General features: G+C 35.6%; 1 protein-coding gene across 1 annotated transcript in view; it reads left to right on the forward strand.

Annotated features, from left to right (window-relative positions):
* Window positions 1-470: 470 nt before the first annotated feature.
* The window catches only part of LOC116165782, a 199,726-nt gene continuing 175,221 nt past the window's right edge, over window positions 471-24,975 (forward strand). The window contains exon 1 of the mRNA XM_031480460.1: window positions 471-565. Within this exon, the coding sequence (XP_031336320.1) occupies window positions 493-565 (73 nt within the window). The 5' untranslated portion in view covers window positions 471-492. The remainder of the gene's footprint in view (window positions 566-24,975) is intronic.

Here is a 24,975-nt window from a genome sequence, read left to right on the forward strand (position 1 = left end):
AACATGAACGAAAGTATATCTGACGATAAACACACGTCCGTTTTTGATAAAAGTGTGCGGTGTGAGATAAGCGAAGTACTGTAAGGGGGTTTTCGGCAGGCGATGTTAGAATTTTGAAGAGTTAACCCGTATCACTTTATTCTAAGAGTTAGTTCCTTAATTATATGCGAGTATATGTTGTCGTGTTGCATAAACGATTAATAATAGTTTGCTTATGGAATGGATGAAACATGATTCAACATAGAAAATTAAAGGCAGTCATCTATGACGTAAATTGTTCAATAAGTTATTTTCGCAAGTAGACGGATGCTGCTAAACGTTGGCACATTTGAAGTTAGTTGCAAAACAATTAAAATAGTGACTTCATCATCTTTAATTTGCAAGGCGTCTACAAGTAATTGAATTTTATGAAAGTAATTACGTTTCCTTTTTGTTTCAGAGCGATCAAATGCCCTGGGATGGTACTTAAGTAAAGGACGGATAGCTGCCAAGATGGTGGGCCACCGAAATAAGCCCGCCATAATTATTGCCATTCTTGGACTGGCGACGGTCTCGAGAGCAGCAGGTATTTACATATTAATTTCATTTATAAATAGGGTGCCCTGTGATTACGTTATTTATAAAAGTGTAATATATTCCGCCGAAAAGGCTGTAATTTTCGTTCACATAAATTATTTACACCTACTCGGATTGTCTTTGCTCCCATTTCTTTTGTACCACTTTTAGTATAATAAGTAATAAATTTTGTACACGTATGGCTATAGATTTTTGTTACGATTTTAGTGAAACGGAACGTTCGCGTAATGAATATGGCATTTTCCAGAATCACTTACCATCTGATTTAAAAATCCCTTTAGGCATGACTAATTCATGTTTCTTAGGTTAAAAAAGCGATTTGATGATATTTTATCTTAGACTTCAAATCAAATGTATCAGAATGCAGCGTAACGACAGCTTGTTTATCATCCCTATACAAATTTACAATAGGTAAACACCTCCTTAATGGTCTAAACTTGGGGGTTTCCCATTCATGGTAATTGCGGGTTCTTTATTCACTAAATGATCGAACTGTTAAATATTTATCAGTATGTTGTATTAAGTTTGTTACACAATATACTCAACACGGTAATGACGAGGGTAGTAAAAAAGCAGTCAATATAGTGAACATAAGGTGTGAAGGGTAGATTCGACTAAACAGCCCTTTATGTGCCTAACAATGCTGTCTATGTTTGTTTTGAACACCTGTACTTGCTGATATAATCGCGTGGATAAAATTTTTGAGTTAAAGTGTCAGAAAGGATCAATACGTGCCTCCATTAGAACTTGTTCAGAACTCCTTGTTTTATGGTTTCCTATTTCCAAAATTAAAAGAAGTAGTTTTTTTTCTCTATACTTCGTATTTAAAAATTATCCATTATAAATCCTGTGCTCCTTCGGGCAAATAGACCACCCGGTATATTCAATTGGTCACAATTAGATGTCAGAAATCGTAATTAGTATAGGTTAACTTAAATTAAGTCGAAATTTGAGCGAAATGTTTATTAAGGTGTCAATTTCGCTAGGAAAATGGCTAAACGTACCGCAGGAAATAAATTTCGTGTCTTCAGGTAGATAGATCATTATTTCTTTCAGACATGTATTTACGATATCGATATTGGTCACCATTTTCGAAAGCAAAGTACCAAATTGGTCCAAGCGTTTGACAGTGTTATCGTGTTCACGGACGGACGGACAGAGGGACACCATCGACTCCCCTATAAAGCTAGCATCGCTGTGCTCTGCCGCTTAATAAGGAAAGATGTGTGTTTACAAAACGCGCAATTTTAATTATTCGCATAATTTAATTCGGTAGTTTGTATGAGTAGCGTCTAGATTTTAATTTGTTTAAGGAAAATAACTGTTTCGAATGCGAATTTTCCAACCATTTCGCTTGAAAATAAGCACAATACCTAGATGTTACATTTCTAAAAAAGTGAACTCATTTACTAAGGGTTGCCTGTAAATGTGTATTTTTTGCTAACTCGTTATGTGTCGGTAACCTCCATCGAATACCGACGTCTGCAGTTAGGGTAATGCAAAAAAAGTCATCTCTTTTATTGAGGTAATAAGTTCTTTACTTTTGAAAATTTAGTGTCTCAATTTTAATAAAAGGTTTTATAATTGAAACGTCGCCTGCGTTAAACGTATCTAATTAGGCGAGGGTGCCGAGTGAAAGGTGCAAGAATTTTTTGTGTAAGTATAATTCTTTAATACCCAAATTCAATTTCAACTAATTATTTAAGCACCTCGAAAGTCAAAGGGAAGCGAGGCGTTAAGATTTTTTAACTTAAACAGAACAATTCGTCAAGCGTCAAAGGATTTTCCAACAGTTTGGCGTTCTCGAATAACTCCAGAAAATAGTTAGTTTTTACACTCAACACGCAACCCCTGCCATTTTCCCAGCCTTCCGCAGTAACCCTTACTCAGGGAGCCTTTACGATATTTTGTTTGAGGGTACTGATATATTTTTTGTAGCTTTTTCTCATCTTGAAAGGTGGAGTTCAACGTCGATATTTTATGAGCGTTGTAAATGGTTCATAAAATATTTTTTCAAATGGGCCGAGCATTAAAATTTCGCCTTTTTAGTAGTTTAAAGGTTTAATATTGAAAGCTTTTTCGTATGTAAATCTCACAATTAGGCCGAAATGCATAAAAGTCAAAACAAAGAGAATCGATCGATAGCATTAGAATACTTGGGTTAAACAGAAAAAGCTTTGCCTTACCTTCCAAATTCGATTAAGTGATGTAATACACCATTGATCAGATCCTAATTTTATACCAATTAAAGGATTTTCATTTTACTAATACACCACAAACTCACTATCAATTTTATTGAAACTATCTTCAATTGTTTTTCAGGTCCGTAGCATTTATATTGAGTAGAAAATGTAATCCTCCGACTATTTTCCCTTTTTAGGGACAAATTCCAAATTGAACGTGCATTCTGAAAATTCAGAATTGTGTCGCTCATTGTCCAATATGTGCACTACAGTCATAGTCATTAAATAATAATTGTAAGAGGTTATCGCCGTATTAACAACTACATATTGGTGTGTGCAATGGCATGTGGTCACTACCCCACCCACGAAACACCTCTGCCTAGCCAGCTGAATTACAAATGAATTTCCCAAACACAACCGGCTCCCGCTATCTAGAGGACTACTCTGGAATTACTTAATTTGAAAACTCGTGGTATTAATCGACGTCCGTAAATTCCAATATAAATCTTGGGTACGAATAGAAAGATCTGACGTGAGTACTCTATCTGGGTCGCACAATGAGTTCGAATAAACACACAATTAATTCATGGACAACTAGCAGACAGACAAACTTTCATTTTTGTTTATATTAATCGCTTATCACGGCGAACTTCCTATTTTATTTATTTATTTATTTATTTGTTTTTGTTTGTTTGTTTGTTTGTTTGTTTATTTATTTATTTATTTGTTTATTTATTGCCCCTCTTGTTCTAGGCCCTCAACAGGCTTACGCCCAATTACAGAGTGACCTGCATACTGCTTTTTAGAGGTGCCCCCGCAGAAGGTATTACGTTGATCTATGCTACTCTGGTATTTACCTTACGAATTAGGAAAACTGCAGGAAAACCTAATTCGGAGTAGCCGACAGAATGCTCGAAACTGATCTAAGGGAATTCCCATCTCTGCCACATATGAAAAATTCATACCTCAGCCCAGATTCGAACGCCCGACCTCCTCTTTTGTAGCCCAACGCTCTACCACTGAGCTACAAAACCTTCATAAAGAGAGCCCGACCAGGGCACACTAAAGGCCCATTGTGCTTACTCCCTTTCTTTCGAAACTAGGTTCAGAGACCGTTCTTCTCAATAGGATAGGATAGAACCCTGTTCAGCCTCAGCTGCTTCACCCTCCCCGGTTGCAAATAACTGTCTCCAATAAGCTGATGCTATCTCTGATCAACAGCGTCACATGCTCGGTAGTTCCATCTGCCTCGCCAGTCGCCACAGAACCTGCACGTGGGCTCTCCTACAAACCCAATGTTTTACAGCTTTTAGAAGCTTATAAGACCCAGATTCTCTAAGGGGCCCTATTAAAAAGACCCTAGCTGTTTAAGTCCGGTTGCTTGTTGCCACTGACCCTGGAATTGAGTGGTCACCCAGGCTTTAATCCTGACCCTGATAACGGAGACAGCAATTCCTAGGGTAGGCGCGAGACCGTATTACATATCTTTTACAAGTAACCACCATGAAAGTAGAATCTTCTCTGAAGAGGAAAAAGTAGGCTTTAAAAAGCAAAAAAGTACATAGCGCGATCTCTAATATGACAAAAGAAAGAAGTAATAGGTTAGGTTTTCTATGATTTAAACTAAACAGATTTGCAGAGGAAATGTCTCCCGATGGCGTAACGGGTTCTAAATGGAAGATAAATTTAGATGTTGAAACAGAAAAGAGAAAAACGTTACAGAGACCACTTGTATAAACAAGGAAATCCTGTAAGTATAAGGAAATATGTTTTTCCAAACTTATAAAAGTCGTCTCCCGGGAATGACGCTCATAAACACAAGACTAATACGCCCTGAGGGATATTCCACACCCCCCAAACCCCCCAGACTTATTACTCATCGATGCCACTACACAACTTACAGCTCCAAGCTTTAGGAGACGTATTCTAAGGCTGGAGGAAACCATTAACCTTATAAACGAAGAGCACTTTTACGTAAAAAATTAGTCCTTCTAAGGGATTCACCAAGTGTTTTAAGTTGGGTGCCAGCCAAAATTAGGACCATTATATTACTCCGAAATGGTACCATGTATACAACACCAAGCTAGTTACACGTATATTCCAGGCTTTTACAAAGAACAAATTCTTCCAAATTTATAAAAAGCGTCCCATGAAAATTGAATTTCAAGCTTTGCACGTGCCAAAATTGGACTCGTCCATTTAAATGGGTTATGGAATACCCCCAGACTTCACGGTTTATTAATTTTCTTGAACGTGACTGTTTCTGTTCTGGTAATTTCTCTGATCTTTATCTTTTCTTTCATTATTATTTCTATTTTCTCTTCTGTCTTGGTTTTCTCGGTTTCGGTTATGACAGTTACGTTGATCTTGATCTCTTGGTTCTGCCCTGTCGAATCTCTTCCGTAATCTCGACTATTTTCTTGAATTTTTTCCAAAATTTCAACTTTTTTATGGTTTTTGCTTGCGCTGTCCACCTGGACATCACTGGGGAAGTGATTCAATTAATATATCTTCATTTATTCTTGGTTCCAAATGTGGAGTTTTCGATACCCAATACCACACATGGTCCGTGTATCTTCCGTTTCTTCATAAAGTTTCGGTGTGAATTTGTTTTGTTTTTCAGTTGACCAAAATTCTTCCAAAAATCCTTTCTTGAATTCCCCAACATTTTTCCACTGTTTTTGGTGTAGGTCTGACCAAGCCATTCTTCCATTATATTCCTCTTTTGTTCTTCTTGTAGGTGCATATTCATCCAGTAATTCTCTAGCGATTTCAAAAAATTCATATAGGGTGCTTCTATAACTTCTATCACACTTCTCTTTTGATCAGTTATTTTTCCGTTTCTGGTAATCTTATGTTCCATTTTTCTAAACTCGTAGCCTACTTGTTGCGTGAATCCAACATGCTGCTGATGTAAGACTTCAATCTTTTTTTCTTGCACGATGAACCTTTTTTCGCATTCTTCTATCTGACTTCTTATATCATTTCTTAATTGCTCCATCTTGTTCTTGTCCTGATTTTATTTTTGTTCCATTTCTTCTTGTCCCGCTTCTATTTTTTGTTCCATTTGGTCTTGTCCTTTCATTTCTTGCATTAATTTTACCAAAATTGTTAGGTCCATTTTTTGTTTGTACTTGCGGGGCTTCTATGACGTCTTGACTTTCTTGACTAAATACGATGTCTTCACTAACTTGTGTTCCCTCCATTTTATTCTTCTGAATTGTTGATTTTTTGAAACCGGATCTTACTTCCATACGATGACTGTAAAAAATGTTGGTTTTGTTTCTTACTTCATAAAAATTTTCCTGGGTACGCCACTGGTATCGATTTACTTGCATTGATTGAAAATATTTCGCAAGGTTGTGGGAGTGTGCATTAAAAACTTGCGATTAGCATACGAGCTTCACAACGACTTCAAACGCACTCTGCACTCATAAAAATGTACCGTCTGTCTACGGCCAAAGTATATTCCCTCTATTCTGAATTTAAATCTACAACAAATTATACCTACGTTTACAAAACCTGATCTACATTATATACAGTGAATTAGAAAATTTTATTCCCAGGCAAAAAAACATTATGTGGAAATGAAAATATTGACACCCATTATATTCTCCCACTTCGCAATGTTAGCGACATTCCAAAGTTGCCCTTATAGAAAATATACTCCAGTGGTAGAGGGGCATTGAAGGAACACTTGATATATAAATCATGAAATTGATAGTAATGGATAGAGTGCACCTTAATAAAACGTTTTCAATTAAAAAATTTGCGGAAGAAGCCCTAAATTTTCCACAACCTTAATTAAAAGTTCAATTCATTTCTTCGAAAGTGAGGTTATAATGCTCCAAATTTCATGATTGTTTTTCAGTTGGTAGTGGTAGTGAATGCCAACTTTAATTTCTTAAGAGGTTATGTTATTTTTCCACGATTTATTAAACGTTAAACAACGATATACAACTATTAACATGTGTCCTGCTTTTTTACTTTATATTATACATGGTATGCTACTTTTATTACATTAATTGTTAATATACACATTAAACCCAGCATATGTCAATTTAGTAGACGAAGTTAACATAAGCTCCTACAAAAATTAGCTATCACCTTTGTATAAATTTGATAAAGAAAAAACTGTCACATAAAATTTTTCAGTTTCGCCAACTTAAATGATGTGACATACGTAAAATAACACCAGAGTTCCAGAAAATGAAATGAGACTTCAATTAAGATTTAGGGCTTCTTCCGCAAATTTTTTAATTGAAAACTTGTTATTAAGGTGCTCTCTATCCATTTCTATCAATTTCATGATCATACCTGGGAGGGCTTATTAGGGTCACGGACCCGGTAATTTGTGCATGGAAAGAATCCAAGCTTATAAAAAATCAATCTAAAAAAATATGGCTCCAAGAAAAGTGTGTTGTAACTTGTGAGTTTGGCGCCTGTTAGGCTCTTCGGATATTGATATCGTGTCGATCCGGTTCCTTTGCTATTATACTGATTCCAGTTTAAAGTATTCAAAGGCCGAAAACCGTGCGCTGTAGTTGACACGCAGTTCAGGGCGGTAACGACGCTTTATCTATCCAAAATTGTTCAAGTTTTGATAGGTACTTAGCAAAAACGTAAATGAAATCTAAAGGGTTTAGTGCCCTATAAACAAAATTAGTCATAAATGCCTATTGTGCTAGAATAGCTTTTGTATTAGACAATTTGAATTTAAGAGAACTAGTGGCTAAGGCAGCTAACCTAAGTAAATAATGCATTACTACATTTTACTTCACAAAAGAATTTGCTAGTTCGTAGAATTTGATTTCCCGCATTACATACGGGTATAGGTACTATAATATAGAACAGTTTTTGTACGTTTCGGGACTTCCTCCAATTCACAAGTAATTCTAAAGTACACAACAGAGGGTTAGTAGATTACTTTACAAACAAACCCCCTTTATGATAAAATTTATACAACTGTAGAAAACAGTAGTTCGCATTATTCTACAGCTTTGAACAGTTCTGTACTCAAAGTTCAGTTATATTAAAAGCAACTGACCGCGACACAGCAACCACAGGCGTACAAAAACGGAAACTTTATAATGCTTTGCGGTTGTGAAAATTGTTGTATAACTCACTCAAGGAGCATCCCATTTGACAGTTCATCAATCACCTAAACTTTAGTTAAAACACAAGTGTAGACTTGACGTCTAAGGTGGGGCTCGGCCTTTTGAGGGGAGGTTTGATCTGAAAAAAGAGACATTTTCCGAGCATCACACATTACTGCTTATAATTCATTCTAATTAGCTTTTAATCACTCTACGTCCCTTTAATTAATTTAATATACACGAAAGAAAATGTCAGGTTCTTTCTATAATTCTGCTGAAAACCATGTATGTTTAAGCAGACCCTTGTTATGAAACAAAACTTTTCCGCTAATATTTAATTTTAAAAATTATTCCAACCCCATCGCACATAAAACCTGCTAAAAGTGAACCATCACGTATTAACTTTATCGACCAAAAGCTGAAAGAGATCAGAATTTGAGATAGCTACATTTGCTTGCATTGAGAGAATCTTTCAACTATTTTATGCCCATTACATTTTTATAGAGTGGACAGGATTTGAGCATAAAACGACCTTTATAAGACAAAGACCTTACTGCTAAATAAGTGTTAGATGGTCACGATAGCTTTCAACTCTAACAGATATAAAAAGATCCGAGATCGAGATCTCTGATACATTTTTAATTATAACGAATCTACTGCTCCCTATAGCATTCACGGAATGTAGTATGGAAGGTTGCTTGTGCTTCTAACAATCAACGAAATATGGGTTGAAGGAAAGAATAAAAAATACACTCACTTTCGGAATCACTTCCATAGATCTCGAGTTTGAGGTTAATTTATTATCTCTGTAGAAGAATTAATATAGATAAAGCATTTGATAATAGTGTCAGTAAATCGCGATAAATTCTCCGAAATAGGGTGCATATGTATGAAACTTCCTCGACATCAGAAGTACGAACTTGTCCCCTGGTATCTTTGACCTAGTGCTAGATTGTTGGATGCGCGGGCTAGAACTATTTCATCTCGGACGAATTACATCTCTAGTTGCCACACTTTGTCCCCTTAAAGAAAGAAGGTGCACATACCAACAAACGTGACCTTACTCTAGGGGAATATTCCACTGCGAAGGAAAATGTTACGGTTACGGTGAATCTGTGAAGAGTTTCCAGTGGCAAATTAGGTTTCATATTTTTGTGTATTTTAAGGAAACGAACTTATCTCAAGAAGGTTCTTGAGTTTTGAATTAATTGGATTATTTATTATCGTCATATTAAAGTTTTGGTTAATGAACTAAATTTGTGTTAGCACGTTAGGAGTATTTTTTAATATGGCTATGCCAAGATCCTCATAATATTGAAATCAAATTAGCTGTGAAAATGGTCACTTAGGGACCTATTACCTTCTTTTTTTATTACCTGTCCAGCTAGCATAACTATATATACTTGATGATAAATTTCTCAAAATACGTCACGCCTCCGGTATAATGAAAAAAATCCCCGATAATGACCTAATTTTATTAATTTATGAATCTCAGCAGCCCTGATCACTTTCAACAACTCCAAAAAATTATTTAAATAAATTTTGAATAACACAGCATTTACTCTGGAAACCAATATAACACGCCGGTGAAATATATAAATCTGTTATGTTAATATTTAAATTTAAATTACTTATTAGTAAAACAAGGGGATCAACACCTAGTCGGAGAAGGGATTTGTATTAAAACAGGCTTTCGCATAAACAACGGAGCTATTAAGTATCTATATTGTATCGAAAACCAGTATTTAATCAAACGTTAATAGACGAAAGTAGCAAAATTTACGTTTGAACTTCGGGTCGCAATCTTGTAATCTCAAAAGGGCGCGTTATGCAAATCTGTAACAGACAATAACATAACAAAAAAATAAAGGGGTGGTGAATCACATTTTATATTGCGAAATAGAAATTCTAACGATCAGTGCAAATAATGTACTGTTTAAGGAAGTATATTTTCCAAAAATTTCGAAAAAAAAAACTGAACTAACTCAAAAACCGTTTATGGTTACCTAAAGTGCCGTAGCGTTGCGTACAAAGCTTCGATATGTATAATGGAGTGTACATGAAATGTATTATTTCTTACTATGCTTTTATAAAAGAGGGATGTTGAAAGAATATCGACACGAATGATTAACGTGTTTATTGAATAAAAATACGAATCAAATAAATTGATTCTAAACCTTGATTTGCAACTATCATTCTCTGCTTCAACTACCATTCTTTGCTTTTAAGTCTTATGTAAAAAAACGTGCTCTCTGATATTTTTGTATCTGTCCATTTTGTATTTTTTATTTGCTGGTCTTATGACAAGTGTAAGTGAAGCATCAAATGAGCACACTAAAATACAATTATTAAAATAAGATATTATTTTTATTAGAAAAAAAACAATTCTAAAAGGAAAAATAGACACTGAGATAACAAATTCAAGTACAATAAACAAACTCTGCGCTTATTCGTCCCCCAGATTTACACTTAATAAAATTGAATTACTCTCATAAACAGGACGGCTGCCACATTCCAAAACACAGTATGTGTTGTTTTTTAACTTTTGAGTAAATTAAGAAAAACTTTGACCACATGCACGTCTAATATGTGAAGACTCTCACATTCAGTTAAAACGAATAAGGGACCTATAGAGGGTTTAGAATTTAGACAAATTTTTACTTTTTTTATTTTTTGATTTTTTTTCGAAAAAAGGTACATACTGTGTTTTGAAATGAATAGATGGTTTAATGAAACACAGTAACTACACCATAAAGTTCAATTTAATATAAAAATGCAAGTAATAAAAATAGGTGACGACAAATTCACATCTCAAGAGTGTGAATCTATGAAGTAGACTCACCTTGAGAGTGGTGGGCGGTTGGTTTCATTTTGCGCATGACATGCGGTAGTTTATTCCAAAACACAGTATCTACCACATACTGTGTTGTGATTGAATTTTCGTAAAAATTTTTAATTTTATTTTTATGCCAATACACAGTAAGTACCACATACTGTGTTTTGCCTGTGGTTTAGTGTCAGCAAATTTCACTTGCTGTGTTTTAAAATGGTATATTCAATTAGTTGGTGCAGATACTGGGTTTTGGTAAAATTTATCCCTGTAACGACAATAGATAGAGCTATCCTGGATGGCTGGAAAGATGCAGAATTAACACAGTATCTACATGAAGGTGATAACTCATTTTCGAAAAAAATGTTGGTTACTGTGTTTTGGAATGGGGCAGCCGAGGATGTCTTGTCATTGTCGGTGCTTAGACCAAAATAGCGTACACATGACGTCGTTTACACAACAGTATACTTCAGGGTATACTTTCCAAAAATTTCGAAAAAACTCAGACACCGTTTGATTTAAATTTATGGTTACCTACAGTGCCGTGGAGAGCCTTTTATACACCGTGTGACACAGAATCACTTTGATCCCTATAAAATATGTACTTGTGGTTTTATACATTAAGGGTCTAAATATTCTGGATGTATAAACTCTGGAAAGGGACAATTCAGCATAATTTAAGCACATCGATAATTTATAATAGAAACCGCATATCTAATGCAATATGCAATGCTGAATTGTGCACTAAAATGAATAAACATGCACATAAATGCACATGTTCGTACAGTTTTGCAAAAAATATGTCAGTATTTTTGTGGAACTTTTTCTGAAAACTTTGAAATATGGGATAAGTGACTTTCCACACAACACAAATATGCAGCCCCAGAAACAGCCGTTTTTAAAACTGTAATCTAATTACAAAGAGTATGCCCAAAGGAATTTTTTGTATTGATTTCTAAACTCCTAGAAAACGTTAGTGGCACATTTTTACTTTGACGTTGAATTTTTGACACCCTCGCAGCTTTAAAACCGTGGTAGCTCTAACATCAAGTTCAAAACTTTTAAAATTTTGGAATTGAATGAGAATGACGTGATTCGGAAATGAAATTTCCACTTTGAACGTTGGATTTTAGAATTTGGAGCCCCAAAGATGAACAAGAAATAATTTGAAGCAGAGATCACGAAAAGACATATTTTCAATCCGAAACTTTGATAGTAGAAATTTAAAATTTTGGCTGCTCTTCCAATTCCGAAATGAAATTTCAAACAGCAAGAAATAAATTTCGCTTTTTTATAACTTGAAACACATTTCATAATTTAACGGATTAAGTAAAGGGTGGACGAGACTGAGTGGAGAGATGACTAAAGTTTATCATTAGTTTTGTATTGACGTCGGAACGCATACCTACCTACGTACTTTAAGTTGCGGTCAACTTGAGTTATGTACTTAATTCGTTTACGCTTGTAACTTTACTTGTATAAATGACAAATACCTGCTATATTTCAGTTAAAAAGGTACATTTATCAAACCCTAAATGTATTTCTACAATTTCCGGATAGTGAGTGCGTTTTCTATAAATTCCGTAAAAATATAGCGACAGAAGAGATGCATTAGCGCCGCACTTTGTAGTCGTTTTTTTTAAGAACAAAGTATTTTGCTTCTGGGATGTATTTACGATGTTGCTAACGGGTGCAGAAACTTGTTTAACTAATACATAGTCTGATAAATACTTAATTCCGTTAAATGCATTTTCGCCGGGAATACATTTCCACCAACTTTATCGACAAATGGGAATGAAACTGGACCTACTCCAAATTAACATGTCACATTTTAGAATGGCGGTTTCAATGCGTTTTTCAGTTTCCCCTTCGACTTAGAGAACGGGATTTTTTACTTTATTTACATATTTTCGCTTTATTACGAAATATTGTTTTCAGGACACGTTGTCTTACGCTGTTTCTTCAATTTTATTAAATTGAATAGAGCGCATACTTACGCAAGGTAATAGAAACACCAGCATCATACCAAAAATATTAATTTTGGCATCGTATCTTTAATTAGGTCCTTTTATGACTTCTAGCTTCATTGCAACGGTAGTTGCTTTTATTCGAGCCCTACTATTAGGTGTCAAATTGTAACTGTAGTTGCTTTTTTGCCATTGGCAATGGGCACAAATGACCATTTTCAAGTAACGAATTTACATTATATCCTCTGTATAAAAATGGCGCTTTAAGAAAGAAGTTTTTAATCTCAATTTTCTTAAAAGGAAGCCTGTAACGGGCGGTCGCTTGAGAATGAAAAAAGTATTTTTCCGAATTTGTATTTTGTGCAGCGTAGGAAAATTGACACATGTACCGCTTCATAGCGAACGTAAACGAAAGTATGTCTGGCGATAACCAGCGATAACAAGAACGTATTGAGGAAAGCAAGCGATCTCTCGAGAGTTTCGTTCCATTCTGTTTAAAGCCGTGAGCGTGCTTCAAATGCGGGCTTACCATTCGTTTAAAAGGGTACGCTAGTCGAGATCGTTTCGTTCAGGATATTTCTACCGAGTGAAAAAAGAGTGAACGTACTATTTAACTGCGTGAAAAATTATATTCCAAGACTAATTAGCGAGTGATCACGTACACTGTTCGTGCGTGAGATTTTTTTCTAGCGTTGAAGTTTCATCCTAAGTTGATTCTTGCGAATTATCGTGTACCATTTTAAGTGTGCTAAAATTTAAGCGAAGTTATAAAAGCAGACACTTGCCATTTTGTGTACGAGAAATGAATTTGCGAGTATTTACGGTGGAAAAATTCAAGATTCACCACGCACAATTCTTTCGTGCGATATCGATACAGGGTGTAGCATCTATAATACCTCTCGGATCATAATTCCTAAAAGCTTAAAGCAAAATTGCCCACAATATTACCGTCGCCATGTTTCTACAATATTTTTGATCACCAGGGGCGTGCTGTATTACAGTGGCGCATAAATAATTTTGTTTGAAGTAACATTAATATTCCTAAAGGAAGCGACCCATGAAAACCACTTGCATGAACAGATTTTTTATTGTACTTATTGATAAGAATCCAATCCAATGGATTTTGGTTACGTTGGTTCATTGAATGGAATTTATTTAATTTCAGTAATACTAGTCCTGTGACTGGATTAGAAACAGGTTTAGTATTCAGGAGTGTATGTATGTTCTAAGCAAGAGAATTCATTATGTGGTAAACGTAAAGATGAATGCATGAACACGTGTTCACAAAATAGGCATTGCATTTTTTTTAAATTTCATTTAATGAATCAAACCAATATTTTACATCCAGGAGAAATGGAAAATTAAGTTTCCTAATTTATCGAGTAAACGTAAATACATTATGAATTCGGAGTTCTATAGAATATTGTCCCCGGATTGTGGAAAATTGGTGCTCAAACGTGGCCAGCAATATAATTAAACGTCTTCCGCAGCCGTTGCATTTGGCCTAAGATCATTCATCATCCTTTAGCTATTGGAATATTGCTTGTGTAGTAAACGACGCTGTTAGGCAATTAGGTAATTACCGACCGTTTATTAGATAACAGGTGTCGTATTGCAGTAACCTATTAAGGCATTGACAATTATTTATATACATTTTTCGCACGGTTTTCCGAATGGAATTGAGTTACATCGTATTAATAGAAAGCAATTACCGAACTGTAGAAGCTTGTTGAGCAATAAATTTGGTAGGCGCACATTGTAATCCGACAATTTCAGTGATTATTGAATTAGTATAATGAGAAGATTTTTATTAGAAGCCTGGTAATGTCTGGGACGTACTTAGGCAACGTTTTATGGAAGACTCTATTGACCTATTGCTGTCACCCCCGAATATTAAAGCCGTTGTGTTGTCGTTTCAAATTCAGCAACATCCTCACCGAGGTCTAGTATTACATGATAGTGCTGAGTGCATTAATTGATCAGTATTCAAACTAATATCGTATTTTACGACGCAACCTAACGGTTTCTCCCTACTGACATACTTTTAATCCACCTCGCCTGGCGAGCTAGAAACGTGGATACTTGGAGAGTCACGTTTTAAGTGTGCACATTATAATTATAAAGTTGCGTTATTTTAGAGAATGCTTTGCTCGTCGCTTCAGTAATGTAGCAGGAATCTGGTAATTACCTTTTGAACATGAAGGGAACCTCATATTAAATGACGAATTTAACTTCCGTTTTATAAGTGTTTTGAGGTACAAAATTGATGACGTCAATGGGGAAAAGTTTCATTAAGAATGTATTACGAAAATACTTATTATTTTTTGGTAAGGTAAATCCCTTTAGTCAGTTTGTTACCTTGTGCATTAACAAATTCTATTACAATAAAAAGGCGTAGGATTTATTGGCGAATAAAACATTGGAATGAGAACCCGCCTGACCAACTCTAGGTAAAAATGTATCGTATAAGTTAATGAGAAGAAAAATAAGTAAAATTATTTAAAAGTACGGTGTTAACTTATTGTATGGTGCGAATTATGAGGTAAAAGAAGCTTGTAATTCGAAAAATGTAGGTTTAGGTCTTTAAAGGTTTGTTTCTCAATAGAGGAGGTTTGTTGTTGAGTATATTTGTTAAAATTGAGGCGATCGGATTGGTGAGAAAATCAGCTGCAAAATAAAGTTAAATTCAGGGTACTAACGATTGATTGGTAATGGCTTATGCAAATAGATGAACAAAAAAAAAAGAGAATCATAGTAACTTTTGGAGATAAAGACGTAGAGAGAAAAGTAATTAAGAGAGATTTTACAACACAAAAGAGACAACAAGGTTCTCTCAGAGTAAAATACTATGCGATCAAAAATGAGTTGCTGTCGAGACATCTTTTAAAAATAAAAATTTTATTTACATGGGAAATCATACTTAACTTGAACTTCCAAAGGCGACTCGACAGCAACTCATTTTTGATCGCCCGTTAGTAGATTCAATAAGCTTTACTGGAAATGTGGAAAAGGAGATTTGGAGATAGCTACCAGTTAAGGATTCAGATAGAATTAGGGGTAGATTTTATTTGAAGATGGTGTGCAGGAATGATGATAATTTTGAAAGGTAAAGATAAAGATTAAATTGAGCATTTCAGTACTCGTTTAAGGTTTTCATGTTAGGGGTGATAAGCTTTTTCCTCTGCTACGTCTGGTTGATAGTACATACCGTAATGATATGTCTTGATTTGACTAGGAAATTGTTTTTATATGATCGTGTCGGGATGTTGAAGGGAAATTCCGCCCTATTGAAGGGAGATTAGTAGGAAAATTGATAATTCCAATGGTTGTATTCAAAAGTGGGTTGTAATTTTGATTTCGTGTTCAATTTCAGGAGGGAAATGTTGTGTAAACAACGTGTTTTAACACCCTAAAATAATGACGGTGAATTTATCAAGAGTACATGGGGGGGGGGGGTTATTTACGAATCAATACAGAATTAGATTTGAGTATGTATTTCTGTAGTGTTATTTTTTGTATTGTTTGTAATTGCGCAGGGTTTATTTAGATTTGTTTGTTTAATTGCAAAACGTCAAATTAATGTGCGCATTAGTTTGGTGTAAATGGGGAAGCGTTCTGGCGTTACCAAGACTGATTACGTGTCAAAAACCGAAAGAAGAAAATTTATTCTATTATGGAAGTGGCGTTCCGTTAAATACTGCAAGCAAGAAGACTGTTAAGAAAAACTTGTTTCGCGACGGTTAGAAATTAGCTATTCTTCCCCTCTTTCTCCTACACCCCACCCTCTTCCATAATGACCTCTGACTCTTTTGTAATCCAGTCTTTATAAGTCTGTACCTTTTCGATTTTTTGTAGGAATTCCGGATGGTGCTTGCTTATTTCCTCCTCACCTGGTCATCCTTGTCGGTACCGTACAAGACAATCTCTCCCCTGGCTGTACCTTTGGCTATTCCCGTCTTCCCCCTTCTCACGCCTCCTCTCATTTAATATCTTTCGCCTTAATGATTCTTTTGCACCCCGTGCATAAGTTTTCCGTTTATTGATGATCTTTGTCCGCTGTCTTCCCCTCCTCCGTAGCCGTGACTATGGCCGATGCCTTTTCAATGAATTTTTCAATCTCTTCCGTCGCCAATTAAGACGTCGCGCTAACTAGATCTGCTGGCACCTCCGTTATTTCCTTTAACTGGAGATTACATGAGGAGTTCCGCAGGGATCGGTGCTTGGCCCCATCCTGCAGAACATTTTGTATAATACGGTCCTGGAACTGGAAATGCCAATCGGAGCAGAGTCATTTCTTAACGAGAAAAATGAACCCGGGCGACATAATCACGCGAATGGGAGATCACGAGATCAAACAAGCCGATAGTGTTAAATATCTAGGAATACTACTGGAGAAAAAGGTGAATTTTTTTTCAACTAAGCTTCGACAAAAGCTGAAATAGTGCCTGCACGGGTGATACCCAATCTGAAAGGACCAAAAAGTGGTACGCGAAGACCAATCATGAGCACTACCCCGGTATGGTATGGAACCGAGGAGGGTGAAGCAACTTAGGCTAAACAGGGTCCTATCCTTCATTGAGAGGAACGGGCTCTGAACTTGCGAAGAAAGGGGGTAAGCATAATGGGCCTAAGTGCTGCCCGGTCGGGCTCCCCTGCGAATAGAATAGAATAGAGGATGGTCAGAAGCCATGGACAGCTTCGTACAGACAAAAGCTCCTGACAGTGCAACACAGAGCGGTGAGGCACTCCACGTTGTGGTCGGAAACATCCCTTGGGAGCTGAGGAGAGGCGACGAAGGAATGGATCGAAAGAAAGGGAACTCTCGCAGGCACTGTCTTCGGTTTTCGCAATTCCTATAGAGGGTAGGAAAGGATCGAAAACCCTGGTGCTTGTATTGCAATATTGCAAATAGCACGGTCTGTTCGGATGTACCGAATGGGATGGAGAATCAATAAAATCAAAAAATGGCCTAAAGTGGAAACTGCACGGAAAATAACAATGAAATCGGAAAGAGATTGTATGACAAAACAATGTGGAAGGAAAATAGAAGAAGAAAACAGATGACAACCATATGGGTATATGGAACTATGGATGACAGGGGAAGGGTTTTAGTGGGTGGAAGCCCCACACTACCCCTGCTATAAAAAAATAGCGACTAGTTTTGTTCCAAATTCTCAGAAAAAGAACCCTAAGAGGGACCAAATTTAGGGATAAAGACAAACTCGTGGTGTTGAGGGCCATTTTGTCGAAAAACCAAATGAATTATGTTTCTACTAGATTAGGGGTGTATTTAAACGGTGTTATACCTAAGTACGTATATTCAAAAAGCAGGAGACTACATTGAAAAATAAAATTTTGTTTTCATGACCCCTCGTACTTACAATAACAATTATCAAATTGATGCAAAATTTAATACTGTTATTTTCCTTAGTTTTCTTGCAATATCGGCTACAATTATTTTGAGTAGTACGCCCTGACTTAATATCACCTTTCCCGATTAACTGTCACCATTATACTTGATTATATAACAGTCTGCCATTATAATTTAAGAAGTTGGTATAACTAGGTAAAATATTTTGAAACAGCTTCGGGAAACTTTATTAAAGTTTCTTAATGAGATTGTAGAAATAACTCCATTCAAACACAGGAAATTAATACTATCAGAAAGTTGTCAACCTCACCTGTTTGCTATTTCAGGCGGTTTAATCGATTAAAATTGTTCAGAACCTCACTTCCGAGTATGCCATAAGATTTAATGATAATGATTTTTACACTTTAGGAAAAATGCAGTTACCGTACGCTTGTGGTAGAACATAATTTTATTTTATTTAAACTATTGCGCGTTTTGTCGTAATGAGGGTTATTTTTAAGGGAGTCGCATATTATAAACGTCATGGCCGTAGCCCATTTTTTTAATACTCTATAATGGGTCATGCGTAAAAATCGTAATCCAAGAATTACATAATAAAGTTAAAATACTATTGTTTTAAAAAAGTGTGTTGCTTTATACGGTTATCTCGTATACAAAAAAGTTCATATATGATTTCCATTTGCTGTAAAAGCTTTATATTAACCCCGTAAAATAACGTTATGTAAATTTTATGGTAGCATTGTCATATTTCTGTAAACTGTGGACTTTTTTAAAGAAGGAAGGTGTTTTAAAAATATCTATTACGTTTCAACATGTGCCTAGAAATAAAACGGAAACATTTTTAGTGCCATGAACACATAACACCAATTTTGGAATTGTGTTTACGAGGCAGTTATAAACACCCTGTCGAATTTCCTTTTAAAATTAATTAACACATTATTTGAATCCCGATTGAGCAGTCTAAATAAATTACAGCAGCCGTATTGTAATTACTGTAATTTAGTTATTTAGTTTTAGGATAACTGCGGTCTAATATATTTCTCTAATTCGTGATAATTGATATACATAACCATGTAGAATCAACGCAAATCCCGACTCCATACGGAAGACACATACTCCGTTTTGCTAAATAAAGTGTCTTAATCTAGGACTTAATATAAATAGCGAAACGTACACCTTTCAGTAAACTGGGGTGGGTTTATGCCGTTCTTGGGGTGTTTAACAACTACTCAGGGCGCGGTTGTTCGTTAAGGATAAGATGCTTTTTAATTAAATCCCGTTATTTACTAATCGGGCTGTTTTCGCATCTATGTCGTAACTTTCAACGCCCCTTGTTTTCTTTTATACAAAAAGTGATAATCAATCTTTCACATCGTTTCATTATACCTCCTCTGTAGTCAATTTCCATTTCAGTTTCACTTCCGCTTTTTGTTGCCGGAAAATGAGGTAGGTGCAAATAAGTAAAACTTTCCCTTTGACGTCCCTCCCCCATGTAATAAGCTCTCGATATATGATAGTTTGCAAAAATTTGATTTTATCATCCATAACGTCGTTAATTGTGCACCAATTTTGTTGGGAGAAAGACGAAACCCGATTGATTGAGGTCAAAGACATGACATCTATTACTTTTATGGTGGTCATGATGTGGCAATCCTCAGACAATAGAGCGTCAGATTCATTAATTATTATTGGTTGAAGTTAAGGTCCGTTTTCGACACAACATCTCGGCCGACTTGTGAGCCGACATATCTGTGCTAACGTAAACGAAATGTCAGAACTTTTTTAAATGTCTCTTTGCGTCTAATATAGCGCTGTGTGCAATGTCATTAGTTAATAATTACATCCCCTAATTCACATTACACGAATTAAAACATGCAACAAACCACCATCTTCCAATAAACTTTATTTTTAATAACTAAAGAGAAATTGAATCTCAGGATCCAGCTGGGTTCCGAAACGCTGGAAAATCTGACTTATCAAAACCTTGAAATTCCAGAAATCCCTAAATGAAAGAACACTATTAAATTTTGACATACTGGAAATGACCATCGCTTAATACCCGAAACAAGGGAAATTTTTATTGAACAACAAAAATAAACATTATCTGGATTGTCTCTATTATTACTGGAATTCAAATTAATACACAGCTTACTGAGATCGCATATAAAATGAATCTTCATTATCACCCACGCCGGTAACAGAATGACATACAAAAATAAAATAAACAGTTCGACAAAACAAACAAATAACCTGAAGGCTAACAGCGCCTGATTGAAACATTTTACACCGTTACAAGCAGCCGAATACAGAAAAAATAAGTCCCAATTTATAGTTCTCACTACTTTGTTGTAATAGTCCAAATTTTTGTCTGAACCGGGCAGTACAGATGTAATAAACGACGAAAACAGACACTTCTTACCGAATTATTTTAAGATTTTTGTCTGAACCGGGCAGTACAGATGTAATAAACGACGAAAACAGACACTTCTTACCGAATTATTTTAAGATAGAGGCAAAATCATGTACACAAAATTTCTTCTTTATTCTTGTTTCAATCACCCGCACTGGTTCCATGACTATTGACATTGTTGAAAATGGCAACTCGGTTACAAACTTTAATTTTAATTTAAAATTGACGAATCACCTCCTCCTCTATAACTTGGAATTAATTCCGTGAACACTAACTTTGGACAGCAATCGAAATCTATTTCTGTATCATTTCTTGGTCATTTAACTGACAAACTCTACTTGGAAACACCAGTTGACTACCGGAAAAAATGCGTATTTGAATGCAACAGAGACTGTTACGTACGCTAAGTTAAATGAACCGAGACCGCCTTGCACAGCGGCGCGCAAACCTTTTTAAGTTCAGACCATCTCTATCCCATTTTTCACCTTCGGCAAGGGCTGACGACTTGCGAGCACTTGTATACATCCCACTTCCTCATATCCAAACTTTGCACATGCGCCATCGTTGATCTAAATCAATTAAATTGTACTTTGATAAAAGTCCCCTATCAAAAATCTGCTAAATAATTCTCGAATAGGCGCGCAACTCACATGTTTCTTATCTTCTACGTCTTGAATTTTAAAAAAAAATTGCAACCTACTAAACTATTAAACAATTTTTACAGAAAAAGTGCAAACAACTAAAATGAAATAAAACTCATCAATTTATGTGCCTATTTGTAATACCAGATTCTGCGTTTTCTCTTTGACTTTTTTCGGTTTTTAATAATTCTATCGCATGACTCGTGGCTACAAAAACACCAGTAAATTTTTTGTTCATGTCCATCAGCAGACATGCGGGCCAACAACTCGCCGAGACTTGTCCTTACGAAAACCGACCTTTACTGATACATAGTCAATCCCAGAAATGGGGTGAAGTAATAAAAGCACCCAGTGCAGAAATAGTAATATAGTTCGTTTCACCAATAATTTAACATTTCTCATTATAATGATAATAGCCCCCATTTAACTAAAAGTCAGCGGTTCTCAATAAAATTTTAATGTTTCAAACGCCAAATTCTAATTGGGGAAACTACTTGGAATGTGTCTACCTATTTAATTAATACATTAATGTGGTATCAACACGATTATTGTCGTTAATGTCCTATCGACTCATTCCTTAAGGAACTACATTTTAAATAAATCGATTACTGAGGAAATGAACCGATTTATACGAACACTACAATTTGGCGTTTGAAACATTAAAATTTTATTGAGAACCGCTGACTTTTAGTTAAATGGGGGCTAATGTCCTATTGTTTTAAATGTCCCAGTGGGAATTCCTGCTACTTAACGACCTAATGAGAAATGTTAAATTATTGGTGAAACGAACTATAGTATATTTGTAGTCAAGGTACTATTTCTTGAAGCACCAATGCTTATAATTTCAAAAAAGTATATCCCTATATGTAAGGAAGTTGACATTCCGCAGTGTGCCCAAGGTACATTTCATTTTTATTAAATGCGCTATGTTTTTCTTTACCAGAAGCATCTATAGTTCAAATTTCAATGAGATGTCTATAAAGTTGGCATGCGCACATATAATTTTTACAATGAGATATGTTGGCCTTTACTAGAGACATTTCAAAAAAATATCTATAAATAAGAAAGTTGAAATGGCACAGTCTGCGCATGTGCACATTCATCGTCAAGATTTTCTTGTTGCAGATGCCAGAGATATAAGCTGCCAAATCAAAAAAAAGAACAAAATAAATATATTGAAAACTGTAGGAATTGTTAAGGCCTCGGACGGACGAACGGACAGACGGACGAACGGACAGACGGACGTACAGGTACAGAGAAAGTGGCTTCATTGCAAATCTTTGATTCTTCTAAGGGACTAGTGAAACCTAGACTTCTCCTACTTAGTTTCTGATTTCTGTTAATGTTTGTATTCAACCCCCTCCAATCCTTCTGATTTCTATTCGACTCGTACCTTCCGATTATTCTCGTGTCCTTTTCTAATAAAGATTTGCTTCGTGGTTTCTTGCATTTAACGTCCAAATTTAGCTTGGTGTAGTTATTCGCAAACGAATCTCTCCTTAAACCTCTTCAGACCAATATTGCTTGATGAATTCTTCTTTAAAATCTTCCTAGATGTTCCATCGATTCCGGTTTAGCTCATCCTGGACACGTAGTATTGCTCTTGATTCATTTTCTAAGATTTCCATTTCCCCTTTTCACACCCCAGAATTTTTTCGGATCTTCTTTCGAAAACAAATTATCCCGGATTACTTATTTTCACAATAATAGAAATTCTTATCATCCGAAATACAGGCATCTTGAATTTTTTTACTTCGCGATCGAAAAACGTTCCTTCAAAATTGTCTAGATAAATACCGAAACTATTACTTTCTTGTCCGTAATTACGACGTTAATTTTTAAGTAACATTTTCTAGACTACCCAACCATCAGAAAATGAATGCTCTTTCCTATCATTCTTAATTACTTATCAAAAAAACAAACGGCGAATTACTTGTCAATATGGATGAGTTCAACATTTAATTGGGTAACACTCCGCTCAAATCCAGAACGAGTTAGGATCGTACATTTTTCCTCCACTTTCCTCAAATCTGCTAATACCGCCAATTTTTTTCTACGCTTACTAAGAAATGTAACCCTATCGCTCTACTAAAGTAATTAAGGAGCAACAAGGCTCATTGAAAATGAATAAGTAAAAATGACACGTAGTTCGTTGACCTCAATCATCCAGATAAATTCTTTACAGTTGGTTTATTTTACAGCTTTAAAAATTTTAATTTACTGATTTCTGTGGAAACCCAAATGTAATGGTCACGATACAACTTTGCGACGAGTTTCCTTGGGGGGAAATATACCTCATACGCAAATCATAGGTACTCGGTTATGGATTGTAAAAAAAACCACCTTACAGTAACGCGTTTCCTTCAGCATTATAAAATTTTTATTAAATGATTTTAGATTAGACATCAAGTAGACAATAACCCTTTCTTATCGGATCTCTTAGGATTCTATTTGTCCCGAAAAATCGATTCCCGCAATACAAAGCTTTTTCTGAAATGGCCGTTTTAATCAAGTGACATTGTGAAAAGAGAAAAGTCTTTTAGAAGTTTACTTTATGCATTTAAGCATTTTAATGTGAATGTGTACTATATCCAAATGAATCCAAACAGAAACAAGAGACCGTTTTATAATGTGTTTTTCACGTGTACTTCAATTTGCTTCTGACACTTTTTCTTGGTCAAGTTCACAACCGTGTAGTGTAGTGTAGTTCCATTCCCACCCCCCATTACCATCATATTATCCTTTACCTTCTCGATTTCTCTCTTTCGTTTCTTTCCCCTAGTTTTGCGGTTTCCTATTCCTATCATTTCCTGCGCCATTTTCTCCTTCATCTTTTCTATCTCTATATTTATCTCTCTCTTTCTTTTTTGTTCTGAGGATCACATGACCTTCTCACTTTTCCTAGAGGTTTCGAACCATCCCTCCTTTTCTCTTTTTCCTACAGGAGGAGATTTTCCGCTTCGGTAGCCTTATGGACAGCTGGCAGTAAAAATTCCCCTCGTACCTCAGCAGGAATTTCCACCAAGTTAATGCACTTACGACAACAATCCATGTTGTACTACTACCTTTGTGAGAGGAGACGGGTTATTAATTTTATTCCGTTTTCCCGCTTAGTAGAAAAGTGTCGGTATATTATATAGAATCATACAGAGCCGACGTGGAAATTCATGTGAAAAGTTAGCTTTGAGGTTTAAATAGGCATAAATGAGGAAATTAGTCAGCTATATAAAAACAGTAAATGGTTAAAACAGCCGAAATACAAAGCTCCGTTTGAACCTTTGCAATGCAATTCAACAAATGCTACAGCAAATCATTTTCACAGCTAGAAATCGCGTCTGGTAATTGCGCATATAAGACCCGTAACCTTTGATCTAATTCAGATTCAGATAAAGCATTAGTCCATCAAGAGGACAATTGCGGTAATTGAAGTCAAGACAATATTTCTTTATAATGAAAAATAATAAATTAATTATCCCCACAACGTTTAGCTTAATTGGACACGCTTTTCTACTTCGTTTGAATACATTATGGCTGGTTGTTCTTACTTAAAATTTTTCATATAAATTTTCATAAGAAGGTTTCGGACCACTTACCTAAATTGTAAACGAACTGAACGAAAATCATTTTCCCTCCCGTCCAGATCAATTTTCATTTTAATTTAAACCGCAGTAGTTGTGCTTCCCTATAAAACCAAGGACAATATTTGGCTGCCGTCCTGAAATTGGGGATTCGGTAATATCTCAACGATTGATATTAATTAAAATTGTTTGCCGAAGCGTTAACTCGCGTTTGGTGGGAATAATTAATAATATATATGAATCGGCAACATTCTCGCAAGGTAAAAATCTATTATCGTTGATGATGATTAACGCTAATCCAATACAGGCGTCAAAAATTCAGA

The sequence above is a fragment of the Photinus pyralis genome, unplaced genomic scaffold (assembly GCF_008802855.1).
Source record: "Photinus pyralis isolate 1611_PpyrPB1 unplaced genomic scaffold, Ppyr1.3 Ppyr1.4_LG3a, whole genome shotgun sequence".
Classification (NCBI taxonomy): domain Eukaryota; kingdom Metazoa; phylum Arthropoda; class Insecta; order Coleoptera; family Lampyridae; genus Photinus; species Photinus pyralis.